The sequence below is a fragment of the Semicossyphus pulcher genome, unplaced genomic scaffold, assembly GCF_022749685.1.
Source record: "Semicossyphus pulcher isolate SPU_LCO1_2020_fin unplaced genomic scaffold, fSemPul1.0.p SCAF_19, whole genome shotgun sequence".
NCBI lineage: Eukaryota > Metazoa > Chordata > Actinopteri > Labriformes > Labridae > Semicossyphus > Semicossyphus pulcher.
Genome location: NW_027211692.1, coordinates 5,614,904 through 5,636,545, shown reverse-complemented (window position 1 = coordinate 5,636,545; position 21,642 = coordinate 5,614,904). Strand labels below are relative to the sequence as shown.

Genomic DNA, 21,642 nt, shown 5'->3' with positions numbered 1-21,642 from the left:
TCCATGTTTCTGATATACTGCGTACAACCAGGGCCTGATTCTATCCTTCACTTCTTATTACTGCGACTTTGTAAAACACACTTTGAGTTTTGGGGATAATTCCAACCTCATTGTATTTCAGTCGAGCACCTGGGCCTTTCCAGAGCTGAATGAGATTCCTTACTTGTGTACACACGTAGTGGCAGTAACCACGGGTGCTATCGACAGTTCTGTTTGCTTTGGAGGGGAAATGGAGGGCTGGAAACCTGCAGTCGATTCTCTTTACCAGATGACGCTAGTCCAAGTAAATACAAACACGACAGCAAACCAGTTTCTGGTGAAATGGCGATCCAGTAAAGAAAAACAAGCATGTGTTGTTCTCTCTGTCTTTTGTACAAACTTGACTATAAAAGAAAGAAATCTAAATATCAAAATGTCATTCTTACCAAGCGTCTTCTTTCTTCTTCCACCGTGTTCAACAGCTGGGAGAACTCTTTGAACGACTGTGCTGCAACACAAAGAAAGATCATTTCTACAGCACCGTATTAAAGGTAAGATACTGTTTGTTTGCTCCATAAATGCACCAACATGTATGATACATCATGCACAATATGTTCCCCATTGTGCAAGTCTACAGTGATCCACCGTGTTGTTATATTCACAAGATAAAAAAAGATATTCTCACACAGTGGCTCAGTCGTTAAACATCAGATGTTCCTGGCACCCCACAAGCTCTGTAGGATGGTGCTAAAATGTTTATTTTCACTGCAGCTTCAGAGCTTTCAGTGCAGCATATTTTAGAACCTAATAAAATCATGCAGCTGTCCAATTTAAAACCAAGACTAGCAGCAAAAAACAATACTTCAATTAAATGGAGCCCACTGATTGCTTCCCTTTAGTTTCTTGCCCTGCAAGGCTTTACAATATACTGTCACCATATAGGAGAGACTGATGTGTTCACACCATCTGGGCTGTACTTCAGTAGCTTATATCACATTCTGCAGGGCCAGCTGAATTCAGCATACAATACATTGAATCTTATCTGCCAGAAAATAGAGCCTTGATAGCTCCACGGCTTCATTAAATAGGGGTCCAGATACAGTGTGGCCCCTGTTGGTCAGCCTCCGTCACCCTGTGTCCAACCATTTAGCAGCGGTCGAGCTGCTCCGCTTGCCAACACAGCAACATCATTATCAGCCGCGACGGCCTGGCACGGAGAGCCATGCATCATCTTAGACACTTTGGTCCATTTACACACCAAAGCTTTTAAAGAGCAGGGAGCAATGATTTTGTGCCAGTGATCCTGCAGGCAGGCCGGCCTCCTATTAACGCCACCAGATCCTTTATCAACAGCACAAACCTCTCAGGGGGTAAAGGGCACAGCTGGAGCCGTTGATGGGACAAGATTAGACTCCAAAGAAAGGAAATGGGAGTCAAAGTGAGGTTACAGCTTGCATATCATTCACTGGTAAATGGAGGAAAGGCAATAGACCTGATGAATCACTGAATAAAATAAAATTTACCACCCGAGGGCGGATGAGTAAGGACGTTGAGCTTACACGAATATATTGAGACGTTTAGGGTGCATGTTCATTTTCCTGCATAGAATAAGACTTCTATATGTCCGATCATTATTATTGGTTTAATGTTGCCTTTCTGCTCGATTTTTAATGTTTCAGTTCAAGACCTTTCCTCACTTGTTCCACCTCAGAAGGCTCTGCACAGCTCTGGGAGACTAAAGGATTGACCTTCTGAGAGAAGGCCATGTAACTTTTCTAAAAATTTAAATCTCTATAGCCACATCAATCTTTCGCCCCCATTGATTCCAAGATAACTGGCTTGGAATGTGAATGTCACCGCAGGAAGTCATAGAGTAAAATCAATAAAGGTCAGGTGAACCTGTCTGGCAGCACATACAGGATCCTGACGTTATGTGGGTAAGTTAGGAGCATCAAAGTGAGCCATACCAATACTGCATCAAGATCGTGGCTGGCATTCACCAAGGGTCTAGCTATGTCACTCAGAAAGCTCAGCTTCATTGATGACTAGATTGATTCAACTGGCGGTTTCATTTTTTTCTCAAATAGTAATCATGGCCCTTTCTCTCTGGTGAGTGAACACAGGAGTGCAGCTCAGAGTGTGAGGAAGTCATGTCTCTATTAGAGAGAGATATTGAACAATAAAACTTTAGGGCACAGTTTTGTGGATGCACAACATTTGAATCTCGTGTTATATGTCGTTAACTTTCCCTATTTTCAAAATGAAGTTTTGTATATCTGTACAAACATTTACTCAAAGAAGCAGACCTGCCTCATTGCACCTTCCACATATTTTTTCAACACGGAGGTTGCGCTTACTTTGTTGTTTCATGTAACGATGGAGACTTTGATAATGTGGACACACAGATAGTAGATGGGAGGGAGAATTGCATCTGAAATTGGTGTCCAATGGCAGGCTTTTACACACAATCTACATCCCGTGATTGAGACTACTTCACTTTATTTGTTGCCTCCCATGTGAATCACATTGTCAGTATTACGCACTCAATAAAAAGCTTCCAAACGAATGGCTCCGTCATCCAAGCAGCGGGCACAGCCAAACCCCTGGCTTTTATTGGGCTGGTGGTTTGCTGTAAATATGAAGCAGGTCCAGCTACATAACAGGTGGGCAGCTTAAATATCCATTGTTCAAACACTGCTCTTGAATGAAGTCCAGGGAAGGGGGCGCTTTGCCTCAAATTAAAGTGTGCTTGATTCTAATGAGGCTTGGATTTGGGTGTGGATTTTTCCAATAAGCATAATTGGTCTCATGCACTCCTGCCCATCACACAGCCGCCGCAGCTTTAGGAGAAAAAAGGGAAGAATGACTATTCATTACGCATTCAGATGAACATTACAGCCTCATGTAGAGGAGGTCGATATCCAGTCTCGCCCTCACAGATGGACAGTAATTCAGCAGTCTGCAGCGCCATGGAGCGAAAGACTCAAGCTGGGGATAATGAGCAGTGAAAAAAAGAGAAGAGGAAGAAGAGGCCAGACTGTGAGTCCTGCCCATTAGAGCCGGAGAAGCCCTCTGCACAGCTGCTTTCATATTCCTGTTGGAGGCGAGGAGGTTCGCACCTCCATTAATCTCTGACACTGATCACAATTAGTCCCTTTGATCTCTTATAGGCTCGAAAAGATACAAGGGAAGCATAAGCAAATCAATAGCATTAATTATACATGCATCAGACAACTTTAAGATCTATACTTAAGCCAAATCCCATTCCAAGAATTCGCAGCGTAAGGCTAATTCTGTCTGAAAACAGCTCCCAGTGACGCTGACAGCTATTCACTTTTTACTACTTTAGCTGATGTTACATTTCTCAAACACAATAATATCACATTTTGAGCGCTCCCTTCTTCGCCAGAGGACATTAGCTCTTATGATACCTGTAAGTATGCCAGCCAATGTGTGTAAGTCTCTCCCAGGAGAGCCCTTACGGAAATGTCAGAAAAGGTTCTGAGCGAGTTGACAATGTGATTAATTGGGCAGAGCGGAGAGGAAAGAGGATGAAAGACTGCAAAAGGGGGAGACCCTCCTCCCTCAGCCCTCCTGGGCCCGGCTAAACTGGACTTACCGATGTTCACCTCGTCATCTGTCTCTGCATCACCTATGCACTCAAACTGGAACTCCTGCAGGGACTGGGAGAACTTCTGGACGGCAGCAGAGAGATCTGGAAAACAGAGGGTCACGACATCAGAATAAAATATCGCTCAAATTAATGAGTTACTGTACTCTATTGAACTCAGAAGACAAACGGTGCAAACAGTTTAGCTATCCAAAAACTCTTTATTAGTACCATGAAGACTGACGTTTGATTAATACCTCATGCATATACCTGATTGACAAGGTAACCTTAGCATCACAAAATGTTCGTTTGATTATTGACAAGTTGGCAGCAGAGAAGATAAAAAATAAAAGCTCAGTATTACATCACAGGTTGTCAGATACACAGTGTGCATGTTCAGTATGTTAAGATAGCTTCTCCCTATATGGACAAAGGGGTGCTACCTTTATATGAGCAGGTCTGCTGCTAAGTTTTCCATTTGGTACATTTGCAGCTGCAGCAACAAAAGTGTACAAGTTGAAATAATTTCTTGACAACTTCTGGGAGCAGAGGAGCACCAGATGCACTTTAATGAGCCGCTGACTGTCCAGCTCCATGTCCGCTGACATATACAACAGCAGTTGTGAGAGTTACTGCTATATTTACCTCATCACTTGTACATTGATCACAATACTGAGATCTGTCCAGGAAAATTAAGCCCAGCTGAGCTGCCTAACCTTTGCGTCAGAAATGATGCAGTGCCCATGAAGAATTGAAATCCTTAGAAGAATTCCACCTTCGGATCGCCTCACACCGAAACACTTCAATTTATGATGTTTATCACATTCCAGGAGTTTAGATGTGATAAACTGCTTCGGTAATCTTTTCAGAGTGACATTTGTATTCCAGCTTTCCAAGCTCAGAGGTATTTTCCGATTGTAAATTTGCATCAGACGATTTACGTTTTTTGTCCAGCATTTAGGAACATTAGATAACCCATAACCCTGAGCAGTCATTACCGTGGAGCCAGCTAAAGGTGTGGATTAGTCCAGGCATTAACAAAGCTCTAATGCTTAATTGATACCAAGTTTGATCAGAAAGAGAATCTGAAATACTATCTGTTGAATGTATTTAGCTCAAATCTCTGCATTCATCCAGGTCCCAGGTGACCTCCCTCATTAAGTTTTCATGTAAACACTGTTTTACCTTTGACTCACCAGCAATGAGCCAGAATTGGCCGAAAGCGATTACTCATTGTTTGTAGTGATGAGTCAGCCAGCGTGCTGCATGTCCATTCAGGAATAAGAGCTGCACTAAAATCCTCTCACCTTCTACTGTGTCTGTATTTTCACTTCCCGAACCCTGCTCGTCCAGCAGAAACCCTCTAACTTCACTTCTCTATTGTCTACAGTAAAAAAACAACTATAAAATGTGTCCTAGATGTGTTTACTTTTCTCTCCTTTATTATTGTGATAAAAAAAAGTATCGAATGTTCTTGTTTTCACATTTTAGACGAGGTGAGTTGTATCGGTTCTTTGTTCAAAAGAAGACGGTATACTTCAGTAATCCCCGAGGGGAAATTCAATGTTTTCGGAATCAGAAATCCTTCATTAATCCCCGATACAAACATGCTACACACACAAAGGCCTGAAATACACACACGCACAAACAGGACATGCATATATGGAGAGATGTGAGGGGGAGTGCGGGGGCTGCACATGCTTGCTCAAGGGCACCTCAACGGCGATCAGGAGTCGACACGGCACCTCTCCAGCTACCAGTCCCATTTTCCATGCTTGGTCTGTGCTTGAACCAGCCACCCTGCGGTTCCCGAGCCAAGTCCCCACAGACTGAGCTACCGTCTACCCAATTGTGTAGTATGAAAAGATTTAACTCCCCAGTTAGGCGACATCAAAGTAGATCTGTTTAATTGCTGATTTTAAAAGTAAAAAAAACAAAAGGGAAGAAAGATCTCTCTCTGTATGTTGAGGCTGACAAAGGCAGATTCTTTCTGCTACGTATTTTAAAGTCCATGGGTAACATGGTGAATAACTTACTCTACAAGCCGAGACAAAAATAAACAAATCAAATCTGGATCTTATCCGGTATGACTCATAAATTCATGGAAAGAGCTTAAAAGGGACTCAAAAAACACACCCAAGATCTGCACGATAAACATCTGGCACGCACGAGATCTGATTTCAGTCAGATTCACAGGAACATCAAAAGTGTGGGAGAAAAGAATTAAGCTGCTTTTTAACACAAAGGGACAAAATATGTGTCGACCTGCAAACAGCTGACCAGCAGCATTTTAAAACATGCAACTGATTTTAATTTGTTTCATACCTCCGTTACTTACAGGTGAGTGTGTGTGTGTCTGCTGTGGTAGCGGTGAGAGAATATTCAGGTCGAGGTGAACGTGACCTTTGTTTACAAGTACTTTACAGAGTGGGATAAAGCTTCAGCACGTAATGGAGGCTTTTAACGTTTCATAATTCTGCTGAATTTACAATTAAAAGCAAAACTAGATGGAGGTTTTAAAATACTCTGACATTCTGGTCGTCAGCCTACACAGTGTGAAACAGACATTTTTCTCATATCTATTGTTGACAATGACTCACTAATTGCTTCTCTGCTTCTTTTCTCGCCAGCAGTCATGTCTTCACATCAAAGGACCAGGAAGCTAACGCTTGCCTGTGAAGCAAGAGGACGCACACAGTGAAATATACTGCAGACACTCATAATATATGTTCATTTTATAGACGACTCCTTCATTACTGCGTATGAGACATGGATGTCCAAGTTGTTCTAATGCTTCACAGATCTGACTCAAAGCTTTCCTGTGATTGTTGACAGCTTGTTTCTGCAGATCATGTATGAAGATGTGCATTCACACATGCTTTTTATACTGTCTGTGCTTCATACTCGGGTATCATACATTTAAAAGCCTTTGCTATAGCTTCTTTAAGAGTATGCAGCAGCAGCAGAATGAAAAGCATGAAGAGGAACATTATGTCTTAAATAAAGTCGTACTTTATCAAATGCTGTGAAGGGAATTTTAATGAATAACTAAACAGAACTTATTTTTTCATTTTCTAAAATGTACTAAAACATCAATACTAATGCATAATAAAAATTGGAAGCGGTTAATAGTGCCTCAAATAAGAAACCTTAAATTTCCAGTGTTTGCTCGAACTTGTGTGTTTGATGAAAGGTTTGGTGGTCCACAGTGGATGCTGTGTTGAGACACACACAGCTCGTACTGTGACAACAATAGTTTATGTAACGGGCCTTAAAAGCCCACAAAAATCAATACTCTCATCTCTGCAGGAACATAAATTGCTCGGAAAGCCTGATACCAAAGAATCATGTGATAATTGTCAGTAAGTATCTCTTTCTTTTACATACCGGCGAGCGTTGTTGTATTGTATTTCAGTGCATTGTTGAATGTGTACGAAACAATCTAACAAGACTTTTACTCACTGAGACCACAGGCTGAAAGGCTCTTAACGACGTCTGCGCTACCTTGAATGAGTGTGCCTGACCACTTGTAAATGCTGCTGAGTGCAGCTGAGTGGAACTTTTGCAGGAGACGTATTGTGCCGGCGATGAGCTCCCATCATTTCTGCTTTCACTCGAAAGCTGCTGATTTCAGATCAATACCTGGCTGCGGATGTCTGGATGTGCTCGCGCTGGCATCAATAAACGATCTTTTAGCCCTGACATTCAGACAAGCTCCAACTTCAAAAATGAACCTATACTGCCGTCAACTGAGAGCATTGTTTCCTGTAAGCAGCCAAAAAATAAGATAATTAGTATTCATCAAGAATGTGCGGCTCCTCAATATGTCGGGAGAGGTTGTTTTTTTATTTATTATTTAATCATAAAGGTCCAGATGTTAATAGATCTTTTCTAAGTATTTACAGTGACTTAGGTTTAAGTTCTCACACGGCTGCTGGTTAAGACAAGAATTAACATTTGAGCAGCTTTGCTTCTTTCTGTTATATGAAAATAAACTTTGTTATTTACTAAGTTTAATGTGGATTTATCCTCAGCAGTAAGGGGTTTGCATCCTCACATTAACACATCTAAACATTGTAAGTACATTGTATGATTCAGTCATTGTATAACAGCTTAAAGGATAACTTTGGGATTTTTCAACCTAGACCCTATTCTCCATGTGTTTGTGTGTAAGTGACGAGTGGAGACAACAATTATTGAAATCGATCCAGTATTCAGGGAGGGAGCACCGGCCGGCAGCCGCAAAATGAGATTGAGAATGAGAATGAGACTAAACAGGGCACCGGGCATACCCCAATATACAGCCACTAAAAGCACTTGTTTTTGCAACAACACTGTACTCCAATACAACAAAGGGCACTTCTCCCTCTTCGTCTTCGTCTTCTCTCTCTCCTTCTTCCTGCAACAACTACGGTCTCACGCAAGATTTCAGCGCGAGACTCGGTTACAGACAACAACAGAGAGCATAAGGTAAAGTAGCATGGCTGCCACAGTGTTGTCAGACACGTATTATAACATGTTTTAACTAGGAATTATCTTAATCTGTTGTAGAATTCTTATTGGCTGTTTATTTTATTATCTTTCTGTCTTTTTCTTGTTTTGTTTTTACTGTATTTCTGCTTTGCTGCCTAATGTAATCTCGGCATCATTAAAAATGAGGGCCACCCCTCAATGTATTCCTGAGAAATAAATAAAGGTTGAATGAATGAATGAATGAATAACGATCTGAGACTGTCAGTAGCAAAAACATGCGCTTTTAGTGGCTGTATATTAGCGTATGCCCCGGTGCCCTGTTTAGTTATATTGTATCTCATTTGGCGGCTGCCGGCCGGTGCTCCCTCCCTGAATACTGGATCGATTTCAATAATTGTTGTCTCTACTCGTCACTTACACACAAACACATGGGAGAATAGGGTCTAGGATGAAAAATCCCAAAGTTTTCCTTTAAAGATATAAGCTGCCTTAATGATGAGACCCGCTGCTATAGCCTACGTCAATGTGAACATATACACGAAAACATTTACTACATTTTAATTACAGCAATAATCAAAAAAGACCTGAAACAACAACTGTTTGTTTTTCATGCATTATTCACTAACTTTGCCCACGAATGATTTTGGCCCTCTGCTCCTTATTGGGCGCTGCGGCAAATATTGCTCAAGCAAACACAAAGAAACCAACTCACTTCAAGTGATCACAAGACCGAGTAACAACGATAAATGGAAAGAGATTCGCTATAAAGGAAGATAAATGAATAGCTGAATTTTTTAACCTTAGGCAAGCAGTAAAAGCAGTAAAGGCATAAACAGAGCAACACGGGCCAGGCTGCACGTTCAGAAGTTTTAGAAACAACGCAAACAAACACCCTCTGCTTTCAGGACGTTGTGTCAGGTACATTTCAGGGCGCACTGTGAGATTTCACATACAAATAGGTTTGCTAATGAATTAATGTATTGCTAATCAGCTTTTTAATGGTGCTAATGTAGCTTCCAAAGCTGATTCTCATCTGAGCACTCAAAGTAATTCAGCATGCAGGCTTGTAATGTCATTGCCGGCCATATTACAATGATGCAAATAAGGCCTTACATTTGATGCAGTACAGGTGCAGCAAATGGCCAGATTACTTTGCATTTTGAAAGAAGGGGAGAGATAAAAATTAAGACAGAAAGAAGGATGAAGCTTCCTCGGGTGTACAGGGAGGGGAGACTTCATGGTTCCCCAGATATTTCATCTCACTCCTCTACATCTCCTCTGACAGAAGCAGGAATGTGGTGCGTGTGTGAGGTAACAGAGAGCGCTGCTGTGCAGGGGAGTAATAAAAGGAAAGAAGCGGAACTTTGAAAAGGTCTGAATCTGAAGATGCTGTTTACCACATGAAGTGTAACTCTGAAAGAAGAACAAAGAGCTCCTTCACCACCTTTAAATAGCACCTTCTAATTGTATTACACTGAACCATGCTTGCAGTATTCCCAACACTGTATTTGACCTGCAGTAATGGTTCCTCACACAGTAAGTGTGCACAGAGAGGTAACAGCCTGAACAATCGTCATGGTGGACTGTCCACCTGTGCAGGTTTTAATCAAAGAGCAGAGCTCTGACCACCCAGCCGAGACATCAGTGGATGGAGCTGCTACTTGAGTCAGGGCCCAGTGTGTGAGATGTGAGAGAGGACTATGGCTGTCAGTCACCACACAGCAAAGCCCCCTGGGTACACCCTTTATCTCGTCTCCAGGGCAACCACATACTACCTAATTCCATCTGCTGACAACCCCTGACAAAACACAGACAACCCTGCAGGAGACTCTGCAGGTACATGCTGACTTCATTCACTATTAGGAGGACAGGAAGCGTACCTGTGAGACCAAAATTCAGCAACAACAATTATGATTTTTACAGTTTTGATGCTGTTAACTCCGGATGTTCATGTTGTTCTGCTGTTTGTGTAACATTTGTAAAGCTGCAACAAACGGTTCATGAATCAATTCGTTAATATGCCAAACATGCAGATTTCATTATAGATTAATAAATTCAGCCACTTTTATTTTAGCATTTGTCACTTTTCTTTGTTATTTATGACGGTAAATTAAGAGTCTTTTGGTTTGGGACAGTTGATTGAACAAGTAAATACATTTGATGCTACTTTGCACTCTGAAAATTTTGATTATGATTTTTCAGAACTTTTGACATTTAATAGACTAAACAATTATGTGATACACTGATAAAGGTTCTCAGATGAATCCATAATTAAAAAACTGTATTGTAGAACATTGTTTGACCTTAAACAGGCTTGATGCAGCATGGGTAATTTCTTATGCAATGGTGTTATTATTATTAAAAATAACACTAAACCAGTGGTTCTCAAAGTGGGGTCCTAGGACCTCTGGGGGTCCACGAACCATAGCCTGGGGGTCCGCGAAATATTTATAATACATTTATAATAAATTATTAAATTGTGCTGTATTATTAAAAACTTCATGTCTACAGATGACGACCATTAGCGCCAATGAAATAAAACATATTGAGCCCGCCCACGTCAGCTTTGGACCAATAGAAACTGACATGACTGTGACATCACATTAATCTGTCATGAATCACTCGACTCACTCAGGTCGCAGCAAACCGTTCCTGCAGCTGTCTGCTGCTGCTCATTTTCTGAAAGCTTTTAAGATCAATTACTTTAAAAGTATAAATGCTGTCAAGTTGAGTTCACAAGCAGTTTGAAAAAAGTGACCTTCTGTTTTAAAGTATATAAGTGCTATTAACATGATTCAGATTGAGATGTTTATCACTATGAAACAGCTCTGATGTATTTAGGTTGATAAGTTTTATAATAGAAATAGATCCAATGGCATCTAAGAGTGCAAATGGCAGTAAGCATCTGCTCAATCGGTGTTACGATTATGAGGGGGTCTTTGGAAAATGTTCTCTGGCCCCAAAAGCTTTGCTGCTGTTTTAAACAATAGAACTGAACGTGTTTATGCCCAAAAGGACTTCAAGTATTAGAATTTCAAATATGGAGGCGTCTCACAACAACTTATATTCCAATTAGCAGCAATTGTTTTTAATTGCTTCAAGTTTAAATGTTATATCCAAGGTTATAAAGGCAGTAAATTGGAAGAGCACCTGCTAAAGTGCTAATATGAACAGCATAAATAGTCTCAGTCATCACACCACCAAAGAGGGAATAACTGCATTAAGAGCGTGATTTGTCATGTTTTCCCACATGTTGTTTTCCTCTCACAGACATATACTTAAGAGCTCATAAAATAGACAGAGAAATATTTTAAACATGTCTTGTTGACTGACATGTCAAGGCATGTTGGCTGAACTTCCAGCCCTGTGCGTTATGTGACTGACATGCTCATCACAGCAATAATTACCAAGCAGCATCCTTGTTGTGCTTTCCACTCCTCTGAACGTTCTTAGAGGTTTTAATGAAGTGCTTTAATGCAAATTAGTGCACAAAAGCTTTTAAAACCTCAACTCGCTGCAGAAATGTGCTCCATTAAGAAGCAACAATCTGCACAATAAAGCATTCAGCTTTTTATGAATAGCTACATATTTACACTTCGACTCAAACGACTCAGGATGCTCTCAAGGTAATTTCTGTTTAACGTTTACAGGCACATTCCCAGACCTAAGTATACATCTTTGTCTTTTATTGAGCTGAATAAACAAAAGAGCAGTGCGATGCTCCTCTTTCGTAGACACAGTTCACGGTCTGCCTGCACATCAACATGTTGGTGAGAACCACCGTAGCTGCTTCATCCTGTCAGACGCGGCTGATTTCAGATGAGAAGGTCTTCAAAGGGGAACGCTTCTATGCACCCAGCTTAACGAGAGATGAGGAGATCTCTTTGATGCAACAGTAGGGTGCATTGTGCCACTTTGATTCCATTTGGTGGGATTGTAACAGGGTAGTGGCCCCTCAGGTAAGGCCTCTTCCACCTGCTTGCTATAACATTTGCCTGTCAGTCGCTCAGCGGGGTAGAGAGAATAGCTGTGTGAGGAGAGCCAACCAGACGGGCCCCTGTACTCCTGCAGCATACTGAACATTTCTCAGCGCAAACCTTTGCCTGAAACAAAGCCTTATCTAATAACTCCGCACCAGCTGCTGCAGCAGCAGCCAGTAACTTTAAGTAGCAGTGGGTCAACCTATGAACTAACTTATACGTAGAGAGGTCCTAATATGGCTGAATAAAACATAAAGAAAGTGACTAGAGAACGTAGTGTGTGGGTGCAGTGATTTACAGTGTACTTACAATTAATGCATGTTGGCTTCTTTTTTAAAAAAACAAGAAAGAAAGTTTGAGGTGTCGGGTCATGTTGGGGACTTTTTAGAGGCTTCGGTATTAAAAAGAGTAAGTATGACAAAATCATTTATAATAACAGCGATCTACTATGCGAGTGCTGACTATTGGTTACGTTATGAAATCAATTTATCTTGGTATGTTTTAACAATAAACTGGTGATCAGAATAAGAGAAATGCATCTTATATACTAGGGATGCACGATACTATCAGCACGTTATCGGCATCAGCAGATATGTCATTTTTCTGACGATATTTCCCGCCGATAAAACATCGCATTAATTCTGCCTAAATGCTCGATGATTCCCTTAAAAAGCTTGATGTGAGGGGCGCTGTTTAGCTCAGTTGGTAGAGCAGGCGCCCCATGTACAGAGGCTACAGTCCTCGTCGCACTGATCGCAGGTTCGACTCCCGGTCTGCAGATCATTTGGTGCATGTCATCCCCGACTCTCTACTCCCAACATTTCCAGTCTATCTTCAGCTGTCCTATAAATAAAGCCAAAGGCCAAAAAAAGAATCTTTAAAAAAAATAAAAATAAACAAAAAAAGCTTGACGAAATGCTATGACATGAACTTGGCGCGAGTGTGCGCCCGCACTGCATGCACCACGCCTCTTCCATCTAGCGTGAAGAAGGGTGCAAAATGTCTGCGGTATGGCAGTTTTTGGCTACTATAATAAGAGTCGGCATGATATCAATTCCACTACAGGGGAGACGTGATGTTCTCTGCAATTAGGTGGAAGAAAACACGAGCCTAATAACTCAGTATCAAAATCGATATTTGGCAAAAGAAGGTTGGCAAAGATCGTCAAAAAATCCAATATTCTGCTACCCTATTATTACACATATCAGTGCAGAACATGTGGATTGGTTTGTTTCCATCTAAATTGAAGAAAACAATTGAGGAGGAAGAAACTGACCCTGGGTCTTCGATATGAGCCTGATGCAATGCTACAGCCAATTCTTAAACTCCAAAGAAAAGGATCAGAGTTATTAGCCCTGCAATTGTGTAGGAATGAAAAGAGCCAGCCAGGCCAGCCTCCACCATTTATCACCCCGTCTGCAGCCTCTAGACCGAGTTGAGAGATTTTCTCTCTGAAGACACATCTGACACAACCTCTGACAGAGATGAACTCGCCTCTGAAGGAAGAACGCCTTTAGAGAAAACAAGCAGAATTTAGCTTCAATTTGGAATAATAGCCGGCATACGACTTCACAATAAGATTTTATAAAACATCTATGTTTGTGAGCGTTGTGTTGTGGGCTTCTTGCTCTAACGACGGCACGCACAATTATCCAGAAACACATTGAAGTGAGACAATTAAAAAACAAAGAGGTGTGTGAAACTACTGAAACCCCCCCACTGTCCAACACTTTGAGAAATACTGGGGACCCATGGGGCCACGGAGGCTTTCTCATGTCTCAGATTAGACTGTGCGTAGGCTAAGACATGCTAATACATCACCTTTTACTGTCTTTGGGTTCATCACAGTCTGCATGAGCTGTTTAACATGTAACCTATACATATTAACAGCACACAAGACAATATGACTACTTTCATCTGAATGTGTGCAATAACATTTTGGATGATACAGCACATAAGTGAGTTCTTCTCAGTCTTTGGTTTTATACATCGTGTTATTGGTGACTTTAAATCTCCCATAATGCAGCATTTTTATCTACATTGAGAGAAAAGTACAAAAACACACATAGTATACTAAATAATGCAACAATAAACATATCCAGCTGAGGAGTATCAGTAAATTTTTAATGCTGCGGAGGAGAGACGATCAACGCATCACTTTATTCTTCTCCGTCTGAAGAAGCAACAAAAGCAGCAGCGAGAGATGCCAGCCGACTGTTAGCATGAGAATGGTGCGCTCGCTGTGACAATCACTTTGATTGACAGAGTAACAACGCTCACTTCAGAGCAGGCCTCAATCAGGAGTCTAACACATTTCCCCGCGCAGTCTGAAGGGAAGCAGCTTTCACGAATACAGCGTCTAATCCTTTTATCAAAATCTGTCCACAAAAACAGTCGTGTCCCCTCGCAGAGCTGCAGGAGCCGTGCTCACCGCTCCGCTCGGCATTATTGCTAAACAAGTCACATCATGTACTCCTGTATTTCATTTCCATAACACGAGTTCAAATTCATCAAAGTAGTAAAGGCGGCAGCAATACATTCTAAATGGTATAATCCTGCAACACGCAGGCTGCTTTACAGTGAGACACAGAAAACACACACACACACACACTGAAGCGGGATGATGTCCGGCCCAGTGCTATCAGAGGGAGGATGGGGGATGGTTACACAAGCATGTTTACAGGACATTTCCTGTGGCTGAGCCTTGGGAGCATCATCTGTCCTCAGACAAACAAACACTCAGAGTTCCCCCGAAGCTGAGAGGGGCTGTAAAATCTCTTTTGACAAAAAGCCTATATACTGCGTCTTCATTTAATGAAATAACACACAAATTATAGCTATATTAAATTGCATAAATACCTCAGAATTATGCAGGCACAGTTGGAACAAGTAAAGACGCTGTTTACAGACTTTCTAAATACTGTAATTTTTACAACAGCAACACCCATGCGTGTCAGCCATTCATTACTGCATGTATCCCAGGGAGAAAGCCTCACTCTGGAGCTGGTGAGCAGGCGTGGGCACGGGGTGGAGGCAGAGACACAGCCAGCCAACATAATAATGGGCTGTCTTCTACTTTAGACTGAACTAATCTGGGTGCATTTATAAAAGCTTATGAAAATTAAATGCTTGCTGGGATTTATGAATCTTCTTAAAAGGCAACAGTGTCTTAGAAATGTTCCCAAATAACCGGGAAGACAATAAGCAACTTTTAAATGGGCGATACACACTTAATTTGAGGAACATTTCCGTTCTGCAGAAACAGTAAGCTCCAGGTCTGAACAGCAGATCTCTGTTGGACGGGCAGTGATGCAAAGTCTCCCGAAATAAATGTGCAACCTGCAACTGAGAGCGGATAACAAGCAGTTGGCTCTGGAGGTGTAAGAAAATATTGATGCAGGCGAGTAATGAGATGTTATGTTTCATGATACTGTATCAATTCTAGTTAATGTGCATGCTTGTGGTTTACACTGTGTTGTGTTTAAACCCCTACTTCTTCTTCAGATTCTTGACAATATACAGCTGCAGTTGCTTCATTGTTTTACAAATTTCCACAAATAATGAGTGAAGGACAAATCCAGCACCCGAAGGCTTCCCCGAGGCTAAGCAGTTCTCTGAAGATACTTTCCCCACGCTGGGACCTCCTATGGGCCTTCAGTGCACAGCCTTCTACAATGTTTTCTTAGGGAGACAGAGATAGGGATCAATATTGTGTAAGTTCTATAGCAAAGCTGTGATATACCACTCAATTATAGTGGGTGGTACCACTTGGAGCAGCTCACAGCGATCCCTGCTTCTCTGCAGCAGCTCGGTTTTTAAAACCAGTTTGTATGTAGCATCTGCAACATCACCTGGAGGCTTGAGAAGAGACGGTAAAGATGCTCTCTGAATGTGTAGTAGCCACTCTCACAAAACAAGCTCATATAAAAACTTACTGTACCTTAGTATCTCAGTGTCAAGTTACTAAAAGCCGAGTGGTTGTTTAAGGGAAGCATCCAAAAAACCTTCATGCTGGATCGGCACACTGTTCTGATAACTACAAAGTATTTAATTTAATAGAGCAAAGTGTCTATCTAACAAAGATCTTTGTCAGACAAGGTTAAAATGGCCCTCACACAGCAAAATTAGCCACATTTAGACACATTCATCAGTCATGTGGTTCTGGTCTACGGGACAGAGAGTTAATCTACTCCCAGACTGAACCGACAACAGCAATAACAGTCTGATAAGTACCACATAGGGGACCAAGCTTTCCTACATTGAAAGGGTTAGCATCTAAACATCAATATAAGTATCATCCAGGTTGATGTTGTATCAGCTAAACAGTCTCAAAATCTGTCTGTGGGAGCTGCACCGTCAAATGAGCCTTAAGTACTTGGGCCGTAACTATGGCGACATATAACTTTGAATTTGTACAGTGTGCTTGTGACCTCTCCTTTTTTGGAAGCATGACTTCTTCCAAGCTATGTATCTAAAAGCAATGTGTCATTACAAGGGAAAATGTTTATTTGCGGTAGTTTTATTGGGTTATGTGTGAGACCATTTCTGGTCCGGCAAAGTCACTTCCTGGAGGCGTCTCATCACTGAGAGTTTGAAAGGCAGAGACTGGCCTAAAACAGAACTTCAACTAAATGTTTATTTATTTAAGTTTTACTACAGATTTAACAAAATGAGACGGACAATGTTGAGCTTTAGAGGTGCTGTTGGATGCTTTCCTTTGTTCACTGTCTTCATGCTAAGCTAAGCTAACCAGCTAATGGTTTCAAGAGTGTGGTCTCAATCTTCCACATCTAACTCTCTGCAAGAAAGAGAATAAGCATACCTCCCAGGATGTGCTAATCTCGAACATCTTAGTTTCGTTCTCTTTGGCGGCACCTTTTTTGAAGTTGTATCTGTAGTCATCGATCTTTTCTGTGTTTGTTCAGCCATCGTAGATTACTTATTACTCGCAACACTTGCAGAGAGCGGAAAAGCAGCCGCTTTACACACAAGTCTGTTTGTTGCGTTAGCTCCACCTAGCCTCTCTGGCAGACCAACCACTGCTGGCTGATGGAAAACACACCAGACAGCCAGTCTGTAATACTGCAAATACAAAGGCTTTCATCAGTAGGCCATAGGCTCAATCACCATTGTGTTACCTCATTCAGCGATAGATAGAGACTTAACAGACATTTATTTATATACAAACATTATGGTTAGCTTTTACAGCTAATCAGGTTTAGTTAAGTACAGTCAAGTGCATAAACAGACAGTTTGCACATCCAATGCACACACGCTCACATTTGAATGGTACCAGCTGGATTTCAAGTATAAAGCATCAGCCTCCAATGATGGCTGGCCTCTGCCCAGGTGCTTTGTATACAAACTCGTGAACACATCTGAAACGTATCATTGCTTGCCTCTTATCTGTGGTTTCTCCAACCCTACACTCACAAAGAGCTAATTAGTGTTTTTAGTGTATTCAATTACAGCAGCAGAGCACAGGAATTAATAAAAGTCAGCAGTTATTTACACCAGGTGTGAACAGTCGGTGCCAGGCACAGATAGCAAGGTAGAGTTATCTGCAGCATCTGCAGATAGATGTTACTCGCACCTGGAACTAATTATACTTAAAAGGAAATGAATCAGGTCAATATGTAGAGGATTTGCATTGTTAGAAAACATCATCCCATCATGGAAATTGATACATACTGTACATTAATGGAGTTAAGACTGACATGTTTGTCTTTTATTAACATGGATGTAGAAGAGGCATGGATGAAGCTTTTATTTTGAAAAAAATGACTGACTTCAAATGCAAATTCAACATGCATACAGCAAAATAATGCTGCAGCTAGACACATATTGGAAACTGATATGGGCTGATAGTTTGATCATGGTTCGGTAATGTGTAGAAACATTTCACAGATAATGTATTAACATCGAAGTCAAACCTGGCTGAACGGGCCTCATTCACACAGACACCACATGAGAAGAGTGATGAATTATGGTACAATATTCAATTTTGAAACATGAGATGATGACTATTAAAAAAGGGGCCATTAAAGGTCTTCCAGTAATGTCACCACTGATGGTGGGTCATAAAGGGTCATAAACCTCTGTGGCATCCGAAGTTAAAGACCATCAATAATTTACTTCCATCTCTTCGCTTCCCGCGCTCTCACTCCGCCCCTGACTGAAGCTGGGCTTTCCAGTCAAAAGGACGCTCTCTAGACATTACAACAAAAAGACGAATACAACCCTCCTGTAGCTGCAGTGCATGGGTTATATACGGTTATGTTTACAGGCTGAGGTTCATTACTCGTTGCTTTAAATTCATGTATTTTAAAGATAGTCTAAACCTGGTACATGGCTCTGAAAGAGCCTTAGATTTGTAGTTTCCCTGCATCCTTTAACCAATCAAAGGCGATCAAAGACTCAGCTCACTTGCCCCTTTCTTATATGCGTATTGAAACCTGGGCGTAAAGGTCTTATTTGATATTAAACCCAATGGACCTTTTGCATCTTACTACAGAGAATCCTAACTGCCATGAATAAACCAGCAGACTATTCCTGTCCACCTGTGGTGCCCTGCCCACTGACACAACCACTTTCCTGCAGAAAAGCTATGAAATAAGTTTGGCCTTCAGCTGCCCTCAGAAGTGCACCTCACTGTTTTTGTTGAGCTCAACGAGTGCCCATAGAAACGAGGAAGTGAAACTGTGGTGAAATATCCAGATACTCGCTGTAAATCTAAAGCTACACTGAATGTCACTTTAGTAAGCCAGTGTTGCTCATGAGATAACACAACGGTGACTGAGCCTCTGGCCCACTGATGAAAGCCTTTGCAGTATATAGTATTATTCTGGACTGGGTGTCCGTGGCGACAAAAATCACAAGCAGCGCCCAGTTAGTGACGCTTTTTCCATCAGCCAGCAGTGGTTGGTCTGCCAGAGAGGGTGGGCGGAGCTAAGCGGCTGCTTTTCCGGTCTCTGCAAGTGTTGTGAGTAAACAGTAATCTACTACGGCTGAACAAACTAGATCTGGATGACTACAGATACAACTTCAAAAATGAAAATCCAAAGAAAAAGAAACAAATTGGACGCTCAGATGAAGGCAAACAGCGAGGAAAATCAAGAGTTACAACCGGAGCCACACTGAAATTACGGTTTATCGCCATTAGAGGCGCCAAAGACAACGAAACTGAAATCTTTGATAAAACATTTTAGTACTTTTAGTAGAGGTACAACTTGTACTCCATATGTGGGTCCATTTGTCCATCCATCTCTATCATGCTCAAAATGTAAGATGGCCTGGATTTTGGAGAGAAATGAGGAGATATAATGCAAATCATTGACTCAACAGCTATTTTTATGAGACAAGGAGAGCTGAATAAGTTAACCTACATTTGTAAGAACCAGTAAACTGTTTTTAAATGTGCCTCTTTTGAATTACACCCAGATCCATCTTATGGCACACAGTCCATTATGACTATACTGTATATTTCTGGCACATAAGTTATGTCGATATGAACTCACAGACAGATACATACAGTGTTATAATGTGCTGCATGTTAAAACTAATCTATTATATACATCTTATACTCTCATGTGAAATTGTTTTGACACTACAACTTAAACCACTGCTGGTAACTCCTCTGTGGTGCTTCAGCTTCAATGACTCCCGCATCCACGAGAGCAACAAACAGCAAAAACATGTACAGTACATGAACTGAATGGAGATGAAGAGCCAGAGCATGAAGATGGTGCTCTCTCACAGTAAAGGTTGACAGCACCATGCTAGGATGAATCATGAAAAAGGTAATGGGTTAGTGAGTGCACTACAACACACTGCTGGGGCCTTCCCGTCCCCATTCCAAGCCAGCTATTTTCCATATTTATTGGGCCCATATTTCTAATCTCTCTCCATTTCACAGACACACTTGTGACGGTAACAGACCAAGCACCCATCCCCGCAGGGACACAGCAGAACAGGAAGTGCAACTTTAATCAGCATGGAGGAATTTGGGATTGAACTCGGAATTTGAGAGGACAGTGACCCGTGACAAAGAGCTGAGACAGTCCCACAGCGCTCATTCATGCAGTTATTAAAAGTACCCTGTGTTTTCATTCACGTGCGAGAGGTGACGTGAAAGCCTGAGGGTGAAAGCATCTTTCATTAATGGATGCAGGTTAAAGCAAATTCCAGGTCAGCACTAATGCTCTCCATATACCTGCATGTGGCTTTATTATAAGGCATTAAAGCAAAGTAAAGCCATTCATATCACATTATTTGTTTAGACTCTGAGCCTGCATGCAGTGAATCCAGGGAGGCACACACAAAAGCAAACACCTGGAATTACAACAACCCCAGAATAATGAATTATATGTGCTGTTGTTGTATTTAAAAGCTTTTCACTAGCGGTAAACGTTTCCCAGTGGCACACCACGGGGTTCTTCAGACTTCAAAGAGGGACAGGACCATTCAGACACCAACACACAGGATTTAAATAAGCTGTAATGAAGGCATCCTCTAATTACTAGTCGCCTGTGGTTTTCAGGTAGTTACAGACTATTTCTGGAGCCGTAGGAGTGAAAAGGACCTCGCTGGGCTACTTACTCCTGAGCGCGGTGATGAGCATGTTCCCGTCCTTGATGAGCTCTTTGATGAATTTATTTGTCCGCTCGAGCTCGATTTCGTGACATTTTAGTCGCTCTCTGAAGTCCGGACTGTCCAGGAAAGAGTCACTGAACTCCAAAGTGGGGAGTCCCATTGTAGCTCAACGACAAAGATGCCTGTCAAACTTTATAACACGGTATGCACACGGTTATACTTTTCATCCCGTAGCTCCGATGTAATACAACCGCCTCCAAGTTTGCCCAAAAAAGTTTTCCTGCTCCGCTTAGTTCCTCACTTCCGCTTTGATTTTCTTCACTTTCCTCGGCTACCCATCATAAAAATAGTGGTCGTGAGACTCCTGCTGGTTACTTTTGGAGGGTTTAAAACAGTTTCTCAATCTTTAGCCTAGTAGACTAAACATACAGGGACTAGATTTTTAAAGTTCTCCTTCTTCTCAGAAAGAAAACTCCACGTAAAAAGGTGAGTTTACAAATAAAAGCAGAAAAACACTTGTGTGTATGTATTAAATTTATACATGGGCAAATTATAGAGTTTTTTCACGGTGTCTTCTATTGGTTACTCATTATTATTATGGGTTCAAAAGTTAAAGCAGGGTTTGTTTAAGAGTTTTTGGGTTCCTGAGCAGAATTAGACCACCCACCTCTACTTCGATCCCCAACCTTGTAAGTAGAATTATAATAAATATATAAATAAATAAAAAAGAGATAATATAGCACATCACTCACTAATCTTATTTAAATTTAAAACTGTGGTCACAATACCCGCGGCAAAATAGCTTATTTCACAGTCCAGCTTTGAGTCCGGGCAATTCATTTTCTTCTGCATCAGTATGCCGGTGTATTGATTTGATGAAGCTTGCAAACTATTTTAAACCAGCCAAACAGAACTGGTACAATGTCATGACGAATTCTTTTCTCGCTTCACCACCAAACTGAGAGACGCAAACAAAGCAAGTAAACTCTGTAATAGGCTTTTAAAACT

The 21,642-nt window shown here is 41.4% G+C and overlaps 1 protein-coding gene across 1 annotated transcript in view; it reads right to left on the bottom strand.

The window, feature by feature from the left end:
- Window positions 1-20,889, bottom strand: part of LOC138596926 (rho GTPase-activating protein 42) — a 58,936-nt gene extending 38,047 nt beyond the window's left edge. Inside the window, exons 1-3 of the mRNA XM_069668403.1 lie at window positions 20,641-20,889; window positions 3,599-3,694; window positions 426-487 (exon numbers count right to left, since the gene is read on the bottom strand). Of these exons, the coding sequence (XP_069524504.1) occupies window positions 426-487; window positions 3,599-3,694; window positions 20,641-20,794 (312 nt within the window). The 5' untranslated portion in view covers window positions 20,795-20,889. The remainder of the gene's footprint in view (window positions 1-425; window positions 488-3,598; window positions 3,695-20,640) is intronic.
- Window positions 20,890-21,642: the final 753 nt, after the last annotated feature.